The sequence below is a fragment of the Agelaius phoeniceus genome, chromosome 24 (assembly GCF_051311805.1).
Source record: "Agelaius phoeniceus isolate bAgePho1 chromosome 24, bAgePho1.hap1, whole genome shotgun sequence".
NCBI lineage: Eukaryota > Metazoa > Chordata > Aves > Passeriformes > Icteridae > Agelaius > Agelaius phoeniceus.
In genome coordinates this window covers 5,738,863-5,760,845 of record NC_135288.1, presented here as the reverse complement: position 1 = coordinate 5,760,845, position 21,983 = coordinate 5,738,863, and the positions used below count along the sequence as shown (strand labels likewise).

The 21,983-nt window shown below is 46.6% G+C and overlaps 1 protein-coding gene across 2 annotated transcripts in view; it reads right to left on the bottom strand.

Moving 5' to 3' along the window:
- MMEL1 (membrane metalloendopeptidase like 1) overlaps positions 1–10,325 on the bottom strand; it is a 32,103-nt gene extending 21,778 nt beyond the window's left edge. Inside the window, exons 1-2 of one of the 2 annotated variants that reach the window (XM_077190335.1) lie at positions 10,126–10,325; positions 4,127–4,290 (exon numbers count right to left, since the gene is read on the bottom strand). In XM_077190335.1, the coding sequence (XP_077046450.1) occupies positions 4,127–4,280 (154 nt within the window). In that variant the 5' untranslated portion in view covers positions 4,281–4,290; positions 10,126–10,325. Of the gene's footprint in view, positions 1–4,126; positions 4,291–4,418; positions 5,232–10,125 lie in introns of those variants that run through there. The other variant, XM_077190334.1, reaches the window with a different exon arrangement.
- Between the last annotated feature and the right edge of the window lie 11,658 nt (positions 10,326–21,983).

The window sequence follows — 21,983 nt, the reverse complement described above, 5'->3', positions numbered from 1 at the left end:
GATTTCTTGCCTAGAACCACGGCTGAGCCAGAATTTGGTGTGAGAATCAGTAAATTTTGTGTTTATTGTGTTCATTTGACTGTTTTGCAGGCCTGCCTGGCCTGTCACTCCCCATTACTGCTCTGCATTCATGTGGCTCCATCTGACAGGGACTGAGCAGAGCCCTGCCACCCAAAATGTCATCATGCCACCCAAAATTTCATCATGCCCAGTGTGTTAGCTGCCACTTGGTGAAATCCTGCATCTCCCCTCCATTGCTGGCTCGTTAGGGAAGGCTCCATTCGAGCAGCACTGAAGGAGAGGAGCCAGGGCTCTGCCACCAGCTCCCCTCAGTTTTTAGGTTAGATATTGCTCCTGCTCAGCAGGCTGGTGTAAATCTGTTATTTGAAGTGCACAACAATCACATTCAGCACAGGAAATGCAGTAAAAAAAAAAAAAAAAAAAAAAAAAAGTGTTTTTTTTTTGTTCAAAACCACCTCCAGAACAAGGTGCTGCTTGGTTTGTGTTTGTTTGTTTGGAGAGAGCAGAGGGCTGGGACCTTCCTGACAGCCAGCAGGGACAATCCTGGGGATGCAGACACAAAAACATCAGTGAACCTTCCTCCTCAGAGGCAGAAATTCAAGGAAATAACCAGAATTACAGGAGCAGCAATTGGGTGAGGCTGGAAGTCGTTTGAGGAGCTGCTGAGTGATTTGATGTGTCAGCTACAGAGAGGTTTGAGATGTTCCCCAGGCTGTGACTTTCCAGCAAGGGAGGAGGTTTGGGTTCAGGAAATGCTGAGAGGGAGCTGTGAAACAGCTGCTGAGATGGGGTGAGGGAAGGATTGAGAACCTGTCACCCAAATATTACTTTATTCTTCTTATGTTTTCTTTCAGCTTATTTATCTGAATTAATTTTCTAGAACAACAGCCCAGGTTCTCAGTAGAAACACAGGTATTTCTCTATTTATTTATCTGAATTAATTTTCTAGAACAACAGCCCAGGTTTTCAGCAGAAACACAGGTATTTCTCTATTTATCTGAATTAATTTTCTGGAACAACAGCCTGAGTTTTCAGTAGAAACACAGGTATTTCTCTATTTATCTGAATTAATTTTCTAGAACAACAGCCCGAGTTTCCAGCAGAAACACAGATATTTCTCTATTTATCTCAATTACTTTTCTAGAACAACAGCCCAAGTTTTCTGTATAAACACAGATATTTATCTATTTATCTGAATTGATTTTCTAGAACAACAGCCCAAGTTTTCTGTATAAACACAGGTATTTCTCTATTTATCGGAATTACTTTTCTAGAACAACAGCCCGAGTTTTCAGCAGAAACACAGAAACACCCTCAGATGAGGGTGTTTTTTTTGGGTCTGAAAAGTTCCTTGGATGTCAAAAATCCCCAAATTGTGTCCAGACCTCTGTAACTGCACTGCTGTGAGAGCTTGAGTGTTTTTGTTGGCCAGGAATAGAGATAAAAATCCCAGTCAGCATTAACAGAACTCCAGGCATTATTGCTGTGCCCACAGGCCTATTTCATGCACCACAGTGCTCTTCTGCAAGATAGATACAAGCAGAAAATTATTCTCCCTGAAGCACAGAGCCTAAACATGCCTTTAGAAATTAAAAAAAAATAAAAGTGAATGCAAAGCAGGACAGGCAGTGCTTTAATTTTCTAATTTAATTCCTAATTACAAGCGAAACAAAATTATTTTTAGAAGCCTGGGTAGTGTCATTCTGACCAAGGGTGCATCAAGGTGAAGTGAGAAATCCAGATGTGCTCTTGGTGAGCAATCCAGTGTCCCATGCACATTCCAAAATTAACATTTCAGTGGGATTAGCAATTAGGAGGTTCCCAGGACAACACTGGTGGTTGCATCACATGAAGGGTGCTCAGCCACATTGGCCTTTTCCTGTTGTTCTGTGGGATTTCTGTGGCACAGCTCTGAGCCAGAGGTGCTTTTCCCACGGGGAAAAAGGGATTTGAGGCTTTTGCCTGAGCATTGGGAATGGGCTGAAGTGTGACAGCAAAACAGAGCTAAGGGGAGGGCGCTGGGACAAAACTTTCCAAGCCAAATAAAAGATATTTCTGCTGCAGGAAGAGTGTGCAGAGCTCTTACTGCCTCAGCTCTTGGCCCAGGCAATGCATGTGGACAGTGCTCTGTGAGGATGCAGCTCCTGCTGCTCATCTCCCACCAGGAATTTCATTTCCCACCTGGAATTTTCCTTTCCCACCTGGAATCTCATTTCCCACCAGGAATTTCATCTCCCACCTGAATTTTCCTTTCCCACCTGGAATTTCCTTTCCCACTTGGAATTTCATCTCCCACTTGGAATTTCCTTTCCCACCTTGAATCTGCTTTCCCATCTGGAATTTTCTTTCCCACCTGGAATTTCATTTCCCATCTGGAATTTCCTTTCCCATCTGAAATTTCATTTCCCATCTGGAATTTCCTTTCCCACCTGGAATCTCCTTTCCCATCTGGAATTTCCTTTCCCATCTGAAATTTCCTTTCCCACCTGGAATTTCCTTTCCCACCTGTAATCTCATTTCCCACCTGGAATTTCATCTCCTGCCTGGAATCACCTAAAGCCGGAGGCTGCTCCAGCTGTGAGCTGGGATGGGGACAGAGGCACAAAGTGGCTCCAGGGCACAGCTGGACACATCTGGTGTGGGGTGTGAGGGGCACGGGGCAGCAGAACATCAGCCCCGCACTCAGGGCTCAGCCTGGGAAACATTTCCAGGGAAAATTTAATTGCAGATATGAGCCTGAGGAAAGAATATTTAGGTTTTAGACCTGTTTTCTCACAGATAAGCCTTCCTTAAACACACGCAGTGAGCACAGACTCTGCCTCTGGGTTTGGGTGAGACCAGCACCTGGGCAAATGTTATTAATACCTGAATTGTGCATTGTCTGGAGCCAGCAAAGGATGTGGGGCAGATTTCCCAAGTCCTTTCTGCATGCAGGCAGCAAAACCCAGCCAAGCCCAATGTTTGACACAGAAACTCCTCCTCCAGGACCTGGCTCTGGGGAATTTCTTTCCTCTCCTCTCCCGAGCTAATAGAATAAACTTTCAGATGAACTCTATCAATTCTAAACACTCAGATTTTGCCTGGTGTTTTGCTGGTGGCAAAAGGAGTGAACAGTAACAAGGCTTTTTTAATGAATTATTGCTCAGGATTGTGCAGTGTTTCACTCACAAGTGCTGAAAATGCAGCTCCCTGCAGCAGGGGAGGCAGAGACAGTGTTTTGCTGCTGTGCTTTGCTCCAGTTTTGCTGCTCCCACTTTAATTTCGCTCTCCAGCGTTTTAACGAAGCTCCCGGTCCAGGAGGCTTTGATGGAAGTGACAAACACGAGGCAGAGCTGCTCCCAAGCATTTGATGCTTCACGGGGTTTTAAAGTGGGACTTTGCGCTTGCCGTGCCAGCGGGGAAAACTTGGGTTTTACCAAGTGTGCTCTGCAGTTAAAATATTTAGGCAAAACACTTCAAAATAACGTGCCTCAATGTCAGGTTTCTGGCAAGGTATTTGCATTCAAGTCACTGAAGCAAAAAGCAAATCACACTTAGAGATCCAACTGCCTGTTGGAATATTTTAAAAGTCTCCTTTTCCTCAGCAGCAAGTGGCTTTTTTTTTTTTTTTTTTTTTTTTTTAGGCTTTCACATTGTAATAAGCAATTTCCCCTTCAGGGAGATTGTTTTTAGAAGTGTTTTAAAGCAGCTGTTGCTTTAAAAACCCTGGCAATGATGAATCTTGGCTTGTGCTCGGATAAAATAAGGAAATGTCAGTCCTCACACACAGACACACACCTTCCCTCTGAAACAGCACACCAGCTTTGTCAAAACAGCTCTGAATCCAACAAACTGCACGGAATTAAATAAAAGCATGGAATCTCGCGGAGCATAATTCAAAATTTAAGTGAAAGCCAACACAAGCTGGAAGCAAGGCAGAGAGAGCTCAGTCCCCCACAGAGGTGACCTCATGGTCTCCCTTTATTTTTGTTTTCATTTAGCTCTGACGGGGAAAAAAAAAACAAAAAAAAAAAAGAAAAAAAAAAGACTTTTTCTGCTTTTCTGCTTTTCTGCTGTTTGCAGAGGGAAGGGGAAGAGATTATTCAGATTATTCCCAGGTTCTTACCTCTGCTGCTGGCATAGAGGATCACCAGGGCGACGGCAGCACAAGTCATGAGGAGCAGCAGGACAGCCAGCCCGATGGCCACAAAGCTCCAGGGCTTCTTCCCAGATTTGGTCGATTTTTCCACAATATCCATTTGACTTTCTGATTTCCCCATTATTGTAACTCTAAATCGGGGAGGGGAGGGCGAGAAAGGGTTAACAGCACGGCTACATCAGGACAGGGAGAAGGAAAAAAAAAAAAAAAAGGAAGCAGGATAAAAACAAAGAGAAAAAGAAAAAGTCCAAGTTATTACATGTATTTGTCCATCTGATTGTCCACAGATTTGCCAAGATCATTCTCCATCTCCCGTGCCTGCGTGTCTGCTCTGGGGGGTGTCTGGCAGTGTCACAACTTCAGGAGCCTCTTTGGGAAGTCTGGAAAAGTCTCATGACCAGGTTGGGCAACTCCTTTCTCGCAGGCAGGGAAGGAGGGGGGCAAAGAGCCGCTTTCACCGCCCGCTTCCAAAGTATTCCCTGAATAATCGGAATAATCCCTCCGTGGCGCTGGGCAGCTCCGCAGGGCTCTGTCAGCAGCCGGGGGAGCTGCGCTGGGACCCTCGCAGGGCTCTGTCACCTCTGTCACCATTCAGGGCAGCCGGGCTGGGATCCTCGCAGGCTCTGTCACCTCTGTCACCATTCAAGGAATCCGGGCTGCGACCCTCGCAGGCTCTGTCACCTCTGTCACCTCTCAGGGCAGCCGGGCTGGGACCCTCGCAGGGCTCTGTCACCACTCAAGGAATCCGGGCTGGGACCCTCGCAGGCTCTGTCACCACTCAGGGCAGCCGGGCTGGGACCCTCGCCGGTGCCCGGGAGCGGCTCCGGGGGCGCAGGACGGGCACAGCGGGCGGCTCCGGGTACGGCGGGCGGCTCCGGGAGGCTGCGGCTCTGCCAGGCTGCTCCGAGCCATGCTCAGGCTTGGGAGCTCAGCCCCGAGCCCTTCCCAGCTCCAGGAAGATGCTCCGGAGGGGAGGAGGGAGTGGGATGGGCTGGAGGCGCTCCGAGCGCGGCGGCGGCTCCCGAGCTGCCCGGGGCTCTGTTAGCCCGGAATGCACACGGGATTGTCTTAGCCCCGGGGCTCGGTTAGCCCGGGATTCTGTTATCCCCGGGGCTCTGTTAGCCCGGAATCCACACGGGATTGTGTTATCCCTGAATCCACTCGGGATTGTGTTATCCCCGGGGTTCTGTTATCCCGGGATGACACCCGGGATTGTGTTAGCCCCGGGGTTCTGTTATCCCTGAATGCAACCCAGGGTTCTGTTACTCTGGAATCCCACCCAGGATCCTGTTATCCTTGGAATGCCACCCAGGATTCTGTTATTCCTGAATGCCACCCGGGGTTCTGTTACCCCTTAAATGCCACCCGGGGTTCTGTTACCCCTGGAATTCCACCCGGGGTTCTGGAATCCCTCAATGCCACCCTGGATTCTGTTATCCCCGGAATGCCACCCGGGATCCTGTCACCCCTGCAGCCACCCCATTATTCTGTTCTCCCCGGGATGCCACCCAGGATTCTGTTACCCCTGGATTTCCACCCGGGATTCTGTTACCCCTGGATTTCCACCCGGGATTCTGTTATCCCTGCGATTCCACCCGGGATCCTGTTACCCCCGGGATGCCACCCGGATTCTGTTGTCCCTGAAGTGCCACCCGTTGTTCTGTTATGCCTGAATTCCACCCGGGATTCTGTTACCCCGTTTTTTTTTTTTGGCCGCTGCCCTCCATGGGAACCCGCTGGGGCTCTCCGGCTTCCCCGAGCGCCGGCAGCTTTGGGGTGGGATGAACGGAGAAGCGCGAACAAACGGGCTGATTTATGGGCTGTTGCAGGCAGTGCACACAATTCCTGCATGGAAATACGGCTGGGAACAGCTGGGACAAAAAAAAAAACTGACTAAAAGCAAGGGCAGGGTGGGTTTCCCATGGGTTTTGTTTCACCCCGGGAGGAGGGAGGAGCAGGCTGGGGCTGGGGCTGGGGCTGGGGGTGTTTTCCTCTCACTGCGGGATTTCACGTGGCAGAAATGCCAGCCTGTGCCTCTGCACTCCGAGTTTTGTGTGTGAGCTCAGGAGGAGGTGCTGGGGGCAGAGCAGGGGCTCCTTTGAGGCTGTTTGCTGGGACACCCAGTGTCCCAAGAATGGGGAACAATAAACACCAATTCCTTCTCCCAGTCACCATTCTGCCTCAAAACCCCTGGGAGAACTTCCCTTTCATATTTTTTTTCTCTCCAGAGTCAGGTTAACTCGGGCTCCTGGCAAGTGTGAAGGCAGCAATTCTGATCCCAGCAGCTGAGGAGGAGTGGGAGAACCCAGGGATGGGAAATGCTCCTGGGTGTCCATATGGCAAACAGAGCTGCAGAAGGCAGGGGCACTGCTAAGGACAAATCTATATCTTTAATTAGGATTTAAGTGATCTCTTGTTTCTGTTTGCAGAAATTTCTGCAGCTAACAAAGATTAGTTTATGGGAATCTTCCTTGTTGTTGAGTAGCTTTACTCTTACTTTACAACTAAGCTGGCTCTGAGTAGGATCTACCTGGTTGACATAAAAGTGCAACAGGCAGGTGCCTCACAGGACTTAATGCGGCAATTTTTGTAGATTTAACATAGTTAATTTTGTAGATTTAATGTGGCTATTCTCATAGATTTAATTGGCATTTTTTGTAGATTTAACATAGCTAATTTTGTAGATTTAATGTGGCTATTCTCATAGATTTAATTGGCATTTTTTGTAGATTTAATGTGGTTATTTTTCATAGATTTAATGTGGCATTTTTGTAGATTTAATGTCATTAATTTTGTAGATTTAATGTGGTTATTCTCATAGATTTAATGTAGTTATTTTTGTAGATTTAATGTGTTTTTTCTCATAGATTTAATGTGGCATTTTTGTAGATTTAATGTCGTTAATTTTGTAGATTTAATGTGGCTATTCTCATAGATTTAATGTAGTTTTTCCTCATAGATTTAATGTAGCTATTTTTTGGTACATTTTATGTAGTTATTCCCATAGATTTAATGTAGATTTTCTCATTGATGTAATGCATTTATTCTTACACCATGGCCATAAGACACTGCAGGGTATTATTTTGCCCATTTTGGAGATGCCAAGATGCCAAGAATCTAAGACCTTTATTCCTTCTGCTGTGCTAAGTAAAAAATAAAAAAAACCCAACCCAACTGAAACAACCAACCCAACAAAACTCAAGAAACCCCTTGTTTTCTGCGTGAGCAGCACCAGCAACTGTAAAGGACTTATTTGCAGCATCGTTAATTTTGATTATCTTGAGCAACCGTGAGCGGTCACAGGGATGGAGCAATCCATCATCCTGGCAGTGCAGCAGGGTCCCTGTTCTGGCCACTGCTTCAGAGGGGACAGAGCTGCTTTGATTTCTGACAGTCTCACCCTCACCTTGGAGCCTCTGTGGCAAAGGCAGCTCCACGCTGGGAAGCGGAATGGGGTTGCTCTGTTATTTTATTTCCCCCTAAATCTCACATTCAATTAAATTATTCATCATTTAATCAGCGCCTGCAGAAATTCTCACCTGCTGGTCCACCCCACCATCTATCAGCCCTTCATTTTACAAAAGAGCTTTTTTAAAAAAGCTTAATCCCCTCTTTGCAATCCTGGGAAGGTGAACACTGCTCTGGGGGTTTCTCCTTCCAGAGATTGAGGAACTGTGGGGGTTTTTGGTTCCTGGAAAACATCCTCTCTCCCCACAGCAATGTAGACACAAACCAGATGAAGCAATGAGGCATTTGCTGTTTGGGTTGGGCCACTTTGAAAGGATTTTTCCCTTTTTGCTTACTTTGGAACTTTGCAGAGGAGGTTCTCCTGTTACTGGAAATTGGAAGTGTAAAGAGCTCGAAGTGGGGCAGGGTTACAGCTTGGAAAAAGCCTCAAATCAGGGATTTTTACCCTTGGATCCTGCAGGGATGGGGCTTGAGCAGCCAAGCCTCTTTGTGGGGTGTGTTTAGCGGGAACTCAGAGACCCCACATGTGAATATTTACTCCAAAAGTGTCTCCTCAGGCACGAGGCATCCCAAACTGCACAGAACTCCTGAACACAGAGAGGGAGCAGCTCTGGGGCTTTATGCAGTGCTTTTCTCCTTGGGAAAAATTCTCAAGTCTGGGGGGAATTTAGGGAAGAGATTCCAGCCCTGGACAGCAAATATTTGAGCTGGTGCTTCACCTGTCTGGGAGACAGCACTTGAATATTTTTGTCTTCATATTTCCCCTGGAGAATCTGGAATAATTACAGCTGTACCTGGGACACTGAGCTGGCATGAGGCTCTTCAAGGATATTTTTACCTTGCTCAGAAGTTTGGTTGCTGTGTCATAGCTGCCACAATGTCAAGTTGACCTTCAACTCCTCCTTCTGAAGGAATTGATTCTGAAGATGGAAAATGTCATGAGTTGTGTATTTTTCCCCCCCTCTGCCTGTGTTTGTTTTGCCACCAGTGATGTAAACCTCAAAAACTTTGTGCTTATAAGAATACATGAGAATATATAACCTAAAATTATATATATATATATGCACCGATAGTATTATATGAGAATATATTACCTGCTTTAGTTGCCTGCCCAATTTTTGTACCGTTTTTATTGTTAATATTAATGAGATTGAATGCTCTGGGTCACCTGAATAGATGATCCCGTGGTTGCTGCTCCCAGAAATCCAGGGAGTGGATGTGCAGTAGAGCAGTGATTTCCCAGCTGGAGCTCTGGGGCTCTCCTGCAGGAATTAAACAGCTCCACCAAATGTGAAATGTGAAAACAACTCCATGTCCTAAAGCAATCTGAGCCAAGCAGGACGTGGCAGCATCTTTAGTGGGATTTGTCTTAAGAGTTGTTGCCATGGAAACAAGGTCTCCATCTCTATCTGGTACATCCTTATAGATATCTATATAAATATATATATTTCTATGTCCACATCTACCTGAGATGTGAGGGAAATTCTCTTCCCTCTGGCTGTCAGGGTTGGTAGTTTGCCCTGTATCCTTTGCCTATGCATAAAAAAAAAAAAAATTATTTGAGGCAGTTCTGTGCCAGTGGAAGTGCAATTCCAGATCTGGAATCACCTGTAGTGTGTGAAGTGCAGGTTAGAAATTATCAGCTCCTCTGTGTGAGGAGCAGCTCCAAAACTCCTCCAAGACTGCTTAAAATCCCTTTTATTTTTTACCTTTTTTGGTTTTAGTACAATAAAGAACCATGAGTCTGGAGAGAGAGCTGTTACCTGCTGTCATCTGAGTTTCAACGTTCAGCTTAAACATACACAAAGATCTATTTCTTCTGTGTGCATAAATTAATCTAAACAGGAAAACTGACCTGCACCAAGATTTATAATGCATGTGTAAAATGGTCAGTTTAGTAACCAGAACAGTGTCCATTATTCCAGTCAAAATGCCAGCAAATGAGATTATGATACACTTTTCACTTAAATCCAGAAGGAAATCTGAAGCTATAGGGGTGACATTAAAACAAAAAAAAGCCCAACCCAGCAGCCTCTCCCTGGTGAATCAGCAGATGCCTGGCTCCAGGACAATGGCTGGATGTAGCCTGTGATTTATTGTGGCAGGGATGCTGCCCACAGAGGGGAACTCATTGTGCTCAGAAAGAACGGGTTTGTCTCTGAGAGCCAGCGGAACCCTGTCATCTGTCAGCCAGCAGAAAAGAAATAAAGCCCAGCATTGAAATATCTCCTTGAGGCAGCTTGGCTGCCAGCTGCAAGGGGTGGAAATAAGTCCAGGTAGAGGCACAGCCCAAACAGTTTAGAATTGGGAAAACCTCGAAGTTTGGGTGATGTTTCAAAACTCTCCCTTTAGAGATGAGCATCCTTGGAGCATCCCCCAGAATTAAAAACGATCAGGTATCAGTGTTGTTATGCAGGAAAGGTCCAGCAGCTCCTGCCCTGAGTTTCTGGATGCACTCACTGCAGAGACAAGCAGGTAAAAAGGTGAAGGTGCCTTACCTGGCTGTTGTGGAGGAGGTTTTTCAGCTGCAGAGGTGCCTCGAGCGGTTTGTGGGGTGGAACTGGGCTGTTTGTGTTCCCTGGCAGTCGGAAAGAAACGTTTGTTCATGTTGCCAGCACTGAGGCTCTCCCCAGGAATGGTCCTTGCAAAGTGCTGAGCCCAAATCTCCCTCTCTCCCCCTCACTCACGCGCAGGTGGCTCCCAGTGCCCAATGAATTAAATGCTCTGAGACTTCTCAGGGATTTAACCCCTTCCAACACGTCTGAAATCACTTGGTTTGATGTCTAGACTGGAAATTAGGTTGTGTAGCAGGGCTGCCTTTAAGAGGACAAGGTGATTTCCTGGCTTCTCAGCATGTGGAGAATTCTCTTCTATTCCAGTAATTAATCCTTAGGAAAGTTCTCGTTTTCCATGAGGTGCTTTACCTTTTTCCCCAAGAGGTTTTTCAAGACTTCTGGAGTGCAGGTGTCTCATTTTCACACCCCATTTCACTACTGAAATTATTTCAGTATTGCAATTATATTCTTAATGAAAAAACCACTTCAAAATTACATGCACATGACTTGAAAGGCATAAAGGTTTGGGTTTTTTTGTCTTGTTTTGCTGTATAGGAAGACAGATTCCAAACAAAATAAATCTCATAAATAAAATAAAAATAAATAAAATAAAAATAAATAAATCTCATAAATAAAATAAACAAAATAAGATATTTTACCTTAAATTATTTTCAGTTACAGAGCACATGCAAGTTTCAGCTGTTCCATTAAATGTACTGCTTTTAAAAATGACAAGGAGATGATTCCTGTTTCCAAGGGACAGGGGCTGGGGACAGGGGCTGGGGACAGGGACAACTTGCAGCTCTTTGACCATAATAGAAAATGTACAAATAATGTCATCTTCAAAGCACCGTGTACTCGGAACGAAGAGGTACTGACAGGCATCTGAAAGAGAGAATTATCCCCATTTTACAGATGAAAGGGAGTCACACAGAGAATCAAAGTCAAGATTAGATTAATAGACATTGATGCCACAGGAGCTATTATGTCTTGTCTGGCAGAACAGAGCAGAGGATTTCACACAGATTGCTCCATTAAATCCCTAATCTCTGTTTGGGCTGAGGAAAGACCTCCAGAGCTGCCACAAAGACACTGCACCATCTTCCAGTGAGTTACTTGTGGGGCACTACTGGAAGTTCACGTCCTATCCCAGCAGGAGTTGACTTAAATTCCTGCTGCCTCAGATAATTTTCTTTGAATAATATTTTTAAGAGCCTCCCCCCTCCATATCACCTGAAATCTCCCTTACATTTGTGCTCCCTCAGGGTGGTTATTGAGTTGTTCTTTTCATGTGGGAGATGAGGGCCAAAAGGATGTTGGAGTGGGAAAAGTTTAATCTTGATTTAATATTGATAAAAGAATTTTTTTTTTTTTTTTTGCCAGTGAGAATAATCAATCACTGGAAGAGCCTGGCCAGGGACCTGATAAGGTCCAGCTCACTGGAATTTTATAAGATTTCCCAGGCTGGGCAGGGTGATGGATAATCTTATCCAGGACCCCTTCCCACTGAGGTTGGCTCAAGTGACCTTTTGGTGTCCCTTCCAGCCTGGGGCTGTTCCATGACTCTGTGTAAAAGGTTTTGTGCATAGGAACTGCTGTAAGTGTGTGCTTAAAAGTTGTGTTGGATCAGGTCCCGGGGCCCAAATCCAGCACCAGTCAGAGGGAATGTTCCCAGTTTCCCTGCTGAGAATGGTTTGGATCTTTCCAAACGACACAGTCTATTCTCAACTGTCACTTCCGTGGCATTTTCCTCTACATCTGTGCTTGATGTGTGATTATCCTGCAGTTCATCAGGCAGGTTTATTAGGAGTCTTAATTGGATTGCATTAGCTGGCATTTAAGCCATCCAAGCCATTTGAGAATGCAATCAATTAAAACATCCAAGCACATCAATGCTGTGGACACAGGGCAATTTCTGTAGATGGCTAATTAATTACCTGTTTACTTCAGGAAGCTGATCAAGAATGGCCAAATGATGCACAAGAAGAAAAGAAACAACATTGCAAAAGATCCTCTTGGCAAGGCTGCAAAAATTAGCACATGGCAAGGTATAATTGTTCCCATTGTTCAAATCTACAGTGGGAGAACAAACCCTACACCGTGACAGGCACTCAGAGGTGTTCCCAATAATTTCAGATTTGAATGTGACTCGCAGAGAACAGATGGAGCACATTACCAGTGCTGGGATGCCTTCTAACAGCACACCTGAGCATTCCAAGCAATCAAGGAGCTCTCTCAGGTGGTCATTTCAAGGGGGGAAATGCTAATCCCTGTCAGTTTTCCATTTCATCCACTACTGATCTGGATCTGAGGCTGGGGCTCTGTGGGGACTCCAGATCCCTCACTCTGGGCCAGCCCAAGGAGGTTTTTGGTGTGGCAGCACCCACCTGGAGATGAGAGCACAAATGAGGGGGATAACAAAATGCAAACCAGGGGGGAATGGAATCATTAGCATCCTCCTGCTCCCTCCTACAATCCCCCCCAGCGTTACAGCTAAATTTTCTCATTTACTGATGCAGTTCAGGAATGAGGCATGCAAACTGATTATGAGCTACTGCTCTTAATTTCCTTTAGAGTCCAGGGGGAAATTCTTATTCTCGTTCATTCTCTGCAACTCCTGACTCTTTGGGGCTGTGCAGGGAACACAGAAACACAGAAATGATCACTTGGCTGGTGACACACGTAAACCACAGCTGCTCTGGCACAGAACATGTCCCCAGTGGCTCTCAGGGACACAAGGGAGGCTTGCCAAGGTTCCCAGGAGGTCTTGGGGCCATGCCTGTTGTGCCCAAGGTAGACTTTGGAAGTGAATTAATTGAAAATTACCTGGTTGCACACCTCAGAGGTGAAGGTTCCACACCTGTATTGAGGTGTGGGACCCAGAGGGTCAGTGGCACCAGGCTGTGACTTCAGGGAGGGCCAGGACAGGAGCTGCTTTCTCACTTTTCTCAATTGCTGGTTCATGAGTAAGGCACTAAAAACAGCATCACTGTGATCATGAGTGGTTTCCACTCTCTGCTGACATCTTTGGGACTGGCTCATGTTCTCCAGCCTCCCATTTGGGGTGGAAATTTGTCCCCCACCCACCCTCAGATATCCTCAGCTGCTGAGAGCTACAACCAGCAATATCAGCAGTGTTTGTTTTCTGCCCTCCAGGCACTTCTGGGAGCCAAGAAACCACTGCTCCTGAGCTCAGGGTTGTGTGTACACACCTGTGGGCAGGTGCAGTATCTGGAAAAGTCATTCCTGAAATGCACAGCAGGAGCAGGAGGGGAAGGAGTCTCCTGAATACCACAGCTTTGGGTTGTAAATAATGACCTGCTTTTCTTAAGGTGCCCCTGAGTAATGGCTGAGTGAAGCAGCAGATCCCAGCCCAGAGCAGCATGGCTGAAATCCAAGGGAAGCAGCCAAGGCTCCAAAGGCAGGCTCCAGAGCCAGGGATCATTTCATGTACCACATCCAATTTCTGGTGACAGCAGCTCCTCGGAGCCCTGGCAAATTGGAAACTGCTGGATGCAGCAGCAGCACAATGATAACAGTTAATCTTCTGCAGGGGCATGATGGTGAAAGAAATGGCTTTTAGATTAGCTGTCATTAGAGTGGAACATCTGCCCCTGCAAGCCAAGGGGACTGTCCTCACTTGGGCACAAGGATAACTCATTAAATTCCTGGGTTTGATGGCTTTGGGCCAGAGCCACACTTCCACCAGCTCTGGAGCTGGGAAGGACAATGACCTGGGCTCAAAGGCAGGAAAAATAATTCCCTGGAGATGTGTCAGCTTCCAGAGCAGCTGCAGAAGTTGGTTCCTGTGTTTAGGTTCCCTCAGTACCTGGGAGCGCACAGCGAAGTGAAATGGGAAATATTAATGGGAGTGATGGGGTTTAAAAGGAAATGAAACCTTCTGAGATCACAAAAGCTCAAAGTTCAGCTCTGCCTGAACTCTGAGGAAAAGCTTCCAGTGGAATATTTAATTCCAAACACTTTGCCATCATTTCTAAGCTGTTCTTTGCCTGCTGGACTGTAGAACACAGAGGTCAGGACACTTGTCTAACTCTGTGATGCAAATATTCTCACATCTGATTTTCCTTTCACATGCTTGGAGGGAATGTTGAATACTTCAGAGGGGCAACCCTGGCAGGGTGCTGTTTGTGCAGGAACATTCTCAACCATGATTTCACATTTTCTTTCAGCATTCATTACCTGGTGATGATGTACAACACGGTTACTGAGGGTGCAGAATATTTTAGAGGAACAAAATTTATGGAGAGCAAAGAAATAGTTAGTGTCTGTACAGAGCTCAGTGCTGATGAAACAACAGATATTTAAGCTGTAATTAATTAATGACTGCAAGTTGGATTACAAACAGGTGTCCAGTTTCATCTTTTATTAGGCAGTATTTCCTCCTTGATTACATTAATCTTGATTAATATAAATCTACTTGAATTCTTCACAGCTGTGTGACATTTCCAGCAGAATTCCCTGAGGATATGTCCTACAGCACATTGTGCAAGCAGCAATAAAGTTCCTTTTCTGTGTATTCACCCTTGGGTTTCTTGCACAGGGTGAGGGAAGGGTCTCAAAGCAGTGGGAAAGAGCTACATCATTGCCACATTGTCTTTCTGCTGCTTGCATTACCCGGTCCACAAATGTGGTGAATGGTTCAGACAAGTCCTGGCTAATCAGATTTTAGGCTTTTTCAAAACTTCCTGCAGGCTGAATTTGCAAAAAGGCTCTGCGAGCCATCTTTTTAATGTCATCTAATGCTGTTCTGGGTAAATTCACTTGATTATCATTCTGATCATCAGGAGGGTCACCAGTCAGCTTAGACATGACAAGGGTACGAAGGTCTGCATCACTACTCTAAGTGGCTAGTACCCCTGTAAGCAGTCTTTTCCATTTGAGTTCCCATAGCACATATTGTGAGGCTGTGAGAATTATAGCAGCAAGATTTTTACAGTCATTTGGTGTGGGTGTGTGTCCTTCCAGGGTACTTTTCAGCATTTGTTTAAAATATGGGGAGTAGATACCACTGTCCCTTATTGCTTTTTGCAATTCTTTTATCTCATGAGGCAACCTGTGTTCTAGGACCAGCGGCTTGCTGGCTGAATAGCACAGGCATAGCTAAAGGATTTAAACTTTCTTCTTTGCAAATCTGGCTTCTGACTTCATCCCAGTCTGTTAGGTGAAAATTATCAAAAGATTATTGTGAGTTTTCTAATTTTAGGATTAATGCCATCGAATTTTCAGGGTTTAGTGTTTAATTTTGGGTTGAGAAACCAGTCCCAAACACTGGGGGGGACTTTGGAGCTATTTGGGAACAGTTCTTTTTCGAAATTCTTTTGTGTTGGGATCAGGGGGTTGGAATTTGCAGGGGCAAAATAATTCTGTCTGTCCTGTATTTATTAAAGCAGCTGTCATATTCCAGCCTCCCCCTCCTCGTCGCACGGTTTGTGTGCGGGGATGTGGCGGACGAATCGTGACACAAAGCAGTCCCACTCGGTGCTAGGGTTGCGGAGAGCGAAAACGCGGAGGCACACCAGGTGTGGCTGGTGCAGGGTCCCCCCCGCGCTGCGGAGGGATCTCTCGGTGATGCGGCCGAGAGAGATCCGGCAGAGGGGGAGACGCGGAAGGATACATGCAAGGCGATGCAGTTTTCGCCTGCTGTGGTGCCGTGTATCGACCCGGTGGCGGCGGAAGCGGCGTGCCCCGGCACAGGGATGCCGGCTGTGGCCGGACAGCGGCGCGCAGTGGCTCGGAACCGGGACCGGGCTGTCCCGGTCAGCTGCGGCCAGAGCAGTGGGGGGTGGCGGCGGGGCCGTGGAGATAGAACTGCGCATGGGTGCGGCTGATCCCGGAAGCAGCGCTGTGGTTGGATGAGGCGGCGCGGAGTGATATCGCGGGGTTGTGGGGGTGCGGGGGGGTTGTAGCAATGTGCGTGCGTGGGTTACGTCCCTACCGTCAGCGTGGGGGGGGCGGTGGCGGAGCTGCGGAAATGGGAGACGCGGCTGCGGCCGCGGTCGTGGTCGCAGGAGGCGGCGGAGCGGCGCCATCCGGCAGCTCTGAAGAGGGGGGCCGCGGGGGGGAAGGCGCGGCTCGGCGCGCCGTGGAGCGGCGGCGGCAGGAGCGGGAAGGCGACCACGGGCGGCGGCGGGGCAGCCTCGTCAGCGGGAGATGATGCCGGGGCGGCGGGAGGCGGGAGATGATCCCGGGGCGGCGGGAGGAGCAGCGTGGAGGCGGGGGGCCGCGGGGGGGAAGGCGCGGCTCGGCGCGCCGTGGAGCGGCGGCGGCAGGAGCGGGAAGGCGACCACGGGCGGCGGCGGGGCAGCCTCGTCAGCGGGAGATGATCCCGGGGCGGCGGGAGGAGCAGCGTGGAGGCGGGGGGCCGCGGGGGGGAAGGCGCGGCTCGGCGCGCCATGGAGCGGCGGCGGCAGGAGCGGGAAGGCGACCACGGGCGGCGGCGGGGCAGCCTCGTCAGCGGGAGATGATCCCGGGGCGGCGGGAGGCGGGAGATGATCCCGGGGCGGCGGGAGGAGCAGCGTGGAGGCGGCGGGATTCTGCTGGGGGGGGTTTGTCGGCGGCTGGACTGCGGCGTGCAGCCGCTGGGAGCCGGGGTCCCCGCTGGCCCGGCGGGCAGGGGCGGCGCTGAGGGGACGCTGCGCTGGAGCGGCGCGGCGCCGGCACGGGGTGGCTGGGGCGCCCCGGTGCCAGCGCAAGCGGTGCCGTGCCGGGACCGGGGGATCGCGCCCAAACGCCGGCAGGGGCGGGGCCAGCGTGGGCGTCTGAGCTGCGGCGGGGCCCGTGGGCAGCTCGGGGCGTGCGGCGCGCGCTTGAACGGCAGGTTCGGGGGGGGGGGGGGGGGGGGCAGAGCTTCCCGCGGCAACGCGCACAGGGGGCGCTGCGGACGCCGCGCGGCCGCGCCAGGCGCGCACGGCACTGCAGAGCCGGGAGCGGCAGGGAACTGCAAAGCCGCGGCAGCAGCGGCGGGACTTGGGCCAGCACCGGCCCCGCTGTGTCGGTAAAGGGGGCGAGGGGGACCTGGGGGGGCGGCAGGAGCGGCCGCACTCGCGGATAACGGGCGGGAAGCGGCGGAATCGGAGGGGGCGGGGCCGCGGTAACGCTGGTGGGCGGGCCCGTAAAAGCGGAGTTGAGGGACAGGGCCCGCGGTACCGGGGACGGCAGGGACCAACGGGATGGCAAAGGCGGGGCTGGCGGGAGCGGCGGGAGGCGCCGGGGGGGGGGGCGGGTGTCGGGACCGCGAGAGCAGGGGGCGGGGCGGCAGGGGCAGACAGGACTGCGGGGTCCGACGGGGAGGTGAGGGGCGGGTCCCGTTGGAGACACGCGGCGGCAAGGGGCGGGCCCGCAGGAGGGGCGGGGCGACTGCTGCGGGCACCCCCCGTGCGGCAAACACAGCTCAAAGCAGCGCCCTGCAAGCTGGGGCCAGCGCTGCGGCAGTCATGGCCCGGCGGGAAATACTATTAAAAAGTGCTTAAAACACCTGTGTCCAAAATTTCTGGGAAAAACGGCAGAATGGCAATTTTGCGACAGTCGCGCTTTACGGCACTTTACGACAATGGCGCTCCACGACACCCATTACGGCAGTCGTGCTTTACGGCGCCTTTTACGACAGTCGTGCTTCACGGCGCCTTTTACGACAGTCGCGCATCACGGCACCTTTTGCGACAGTCGCGCTTTACGGCAGGTTTGCGACAGTCGCGCTTTACGGCACCTTTGCGACAGTAGCGCTTTACGGCACCTTTTACGACAGTGTTGCTTTACGGCACCTTTTACGACAGTTTGCGGCAGTCGCGCTTTACTGCACCTTTTGCGACAGTCGCGCTTTACGGCAGGTTTGCGACAGTCGTGCTTTACGGCACCTTTTACGACAGTCGCGCTTTACGGCAGGTTTACGACAGTCGCGCTTTACGGCACCTTTTACGACAGTCGCGCTTTACGGCAGGTTTGCGACAGTCGCGCTTTACGGCACCTTTGCGACAGTCGTGCTTTACGGCACCTTTTACGACAGTTTGCGGCAGTCGCGCTTTACGGCACCTTTTGCGACAGTCGCGCTTTACGGCACCTTTTACGACAGTCGTGCTTTACGGCACCTTTTACGACAGTGTTGCTTTACGGCAGGTTTGCGACAGTGTTGCTTTACGGCACCTTTTACGACAGTCGCGCTTTACGGCACCTTTTGCGACAGTCGCGCTTTACGGCACCTTTTACGACAGTCGCGCTTTACGGCAGGTTTGCGACAGTGTTGCTTTACGGCACCTTTTACGACAGTTTGCGGCAGTCGCGCTTTACGGCACCTTTTGCGACAGTCGCGCTTTACGGCACCTTTTACGACAGTCGCGCTTTACGGCACCTTTTACGACAGTCGCGCTTTACGGCACCTTTTACGACAGTGTTGCTTTACGGCAGGTTTGCGACAGTCGTGCTTTACGGCACCTTTTACGACAGCGTTGCTTTACGGCAGGTTTGCGACAGTCGCGCTTTACGGCACCTTTTACGACAGTCGTGCTTTACGGCACCTTTTACGACAGTGTTGCTTTACGGCAGGTTTGCGACAGTCGTGCTTTACGGCACCTTTTACGACAGTTTGCGGCAGTCGCGCTTTACGGCACATTTTGCGACAGTCGCGCTTTACGGCACCTTTTACGACAGTCGTGCTTTACGGCACCTTTTACGACACTTTGCGGCAGCCGTGCTTTACGGCACCTTTTGCGACAGTCGCGCTTTACGGCACCTTTTACGACAGCCGTGCTTTACGGCACCTTTTACGACAGTCGTGCTTTACGGCAGGTTTACGACGGTCGTGCTTTACGGCACCTTTTACGACACTTTGCGGCAGCCGTGCTTTACGGCACCTTTTACGACAGTCGTGCTTTACGGCACCTTTTACGACAGTTTTGCTTTACGGCAGGTTTGCGACAGCCGTGCTTTACGGCACCTTTTACGACAGCCGTGCTTTACGGCACCTTTTACGACAGTCGTGCTTTACGGTACCTTTACGACACTTTGCGGCAGTCGCGCTTTACGGCACCTTTTACGACAGTCGCGCTTTTACGGCATTTTTACATCAGTCCCGCTTTACGGCACTACCCTTTATGGAACTTTTACAGTACTTTACAGCACTTTACAGTTTTTATTTTGTTTTTCATTTAATTTAATTATTTTTTTGATTTAATTTTCTCATTTTTAATTTTTCTCATTTTTAAGTTTTTTAATTAATTTTTTAAATGTAATTATTTTTTTATTTTTTAATTTTTAAAGCTTTTTATTTTATTTTTTATTTAATTTTTATTTAATTTTTATTTTTTATTATTTTTAAAGCTTTTTATTTTATTTTTTAAATTTTATTTTTTATTCAATTTTTATTTCTAATTTTTCTTTTTTAAGTTTTTTTTATTTAATTTTTTTAATTTTATTTTTTATTTAATTTTTTAAAAAATTATTCTAATTTATAGCTTTTTATTTTATTTTTTAATTTTATTTTTTAATTAATTTTTATTTTTAATTTTTCCTTTTTTAAAAGTTTTTTATTTTTTTATTTTTTATTTAATTTTTATTTTTAATTTTTATATTTTACAGCTTTTTATCTTTTTTATAATTATATTTTTTATTTAATTTATTTAATTTTTATTTTTAATTTTTCAAGTTTATTTTTTTCTAATTTTATTTTTTATTTTTTATTTTTAATTCTATTTTTAAATCTTTTTATTAATTTTTTAATTTTTTAATTTAATTTTTATTCTATTTTTAAAGCTTTTTATTTTATTTTTTAATATTATTTTTCATTTAATTTTTTGAATTATTCTATTTTTCAAGGTTTTTATTTTTTAAATTTTATTTTTTATTTATTTTTTCTTTTTAATTTTTCTTTTTTTAAGGTTTTTATTTGTTTTTTTTAATTTTATTTTTTGTTTAATTTTTAGTTTTTTATTCTGTTTTTAATGTTTTTTATTTTTTTAATTTTATTTTTTATTTCATTTTTTCTTTAATTTTTATATTTTTAACGTTTTTATTTTTTTCTAATTTTATTTTTTATTTAATTTTTATTTTTAATTATTCTATTTTTAAAGCTTTTTATTTATTTTTTAATTTTATTTTTCATTTAAGTTTTTTAAATTACTCTATTTTTAAAGCTTTTTATTTTGTTTTTTATTTATTTTTTATTTTTAGTTTTTCTTTTTTTAAGTTTTTTACTTGATTTTTTAAATTTTATTTTTTATTTAATTTTTATTTTTTATTATTTTATTTTTAAAGTTTTTTTTATTTTTTAATTTTATTTTTTATTTAATTTTTATTTTTGATTTTTATATTTTAAAGCTTTTTTATTTTTTAATTTTATTTTTTATTTAATTTTCATTTTTAATTTTTCTATTTTCAAAGCTTTTTATTTTATTTTTTAATTTTATTTTTTGTATTTAATTTTTAGTTTTAATTATTCTATTTTTAAAGCTTTTTATTTTTTTTTTTAATATTATTTTTCATTTAATTTTTTAAAATTATTCTATTTTTCGAGGTTTTTATTTTAATTTTTAAATTTTATTTTTTTATTTAATTTTTTAAAAAATTATTCTATTTTTAAAGTTTTTTATTTAATTTTTTAATTTTATTTTTATTTAATTTTTATTTTTAATTTTTCCATTTTTAAAGCTTTTTTTTTTTTTTTTTTTAAGTTTGGTGCTGCCTAGACCAACTCAAGCTGGTGATTTTGGTGGTGTTTGAGGGTCTTGCATTACAGCACTACCTTTTATGGAACTTTTATGGCACTTTACAGTTTTTATTTTCTTGTTCCTTTATTTTAAATTTATTTTGTTATTTTAATTTTATTTAATTTTTATTTTTAATTTTTCTATTTTTAAAGCATCTTATTTTATTTTATTTTGTTCTGCCCAGACCTGCTGTAGTGCAATTTATACTTTGTAATACTTCGAAGTAATTTTATTTGGTATCTCCATATTTTTCCCACATGGTTTATCCCAAACTGTACCCCCCTCCCTTAACCTGTGTTTTCCCTCTCCCGGGATGAGATCATCCCCAAACGCCCACCCTGGCTCTCTGTCAATCACTCAGATCCCATCCCCTCCATGCAGAAGTTTTGGTCCAAGTCGTCGAGTGATTGTCCAGAGGCCAGGGGTCAGCCCCCCAAGCCTTGCCCCATACACTGTCCTAAATGTCCATCCCCCAGTGCCCATCCCTTAGGGTCACTTAATGGTTGGTAGGGTGTTCTCTACTGTCGGTTTCCACCTCCCTTTAAATGTAACCTTGGCACATCTCCCCGGGGCTCTCGGCAGGAGGCCCCTGAGGTGCAGGAGCTCCTTTGGGATCCTAATAAAACCTTGGATTAACCCCTGCTAAGAGTCGGCCCTTTATCTTCTACCGTGGTCTCTGGTGTCTCTTGTGCTGCACGGGTGCCCAGCCCAGCTGCCCTCAGTACCCTCGGGGCACTGAGAGTGTCTCCCCCCCAGCCCAGGTGCCCTCAGCACCCTCGGGGCACACACAGAGAGTGTCTGCCCCCCAGCCCAGGTGCCCTCAGTACCCTCGGGGCACTGAGAGTGTCTCCCCCCCAGCCCAGGTGCCCTCAGTACCCTCGGGGCACAGAGAGTGTCTGCCCCCAGCCCAGGTGCCCTCAGTGCCCTCGGGGCACACACAGAGAGTGTCTCCCTGCCAGCCCAGGTGCCCTCAGCACCCTCGGGGCACACACAGAGAGTGTCTCCCTGCCAGCCCAGGTGCCCTCAGCACCCTCGAGGCACACACACAGAGTGTCTCCCCCCAGCCCAGGTGCCCTCAGCACC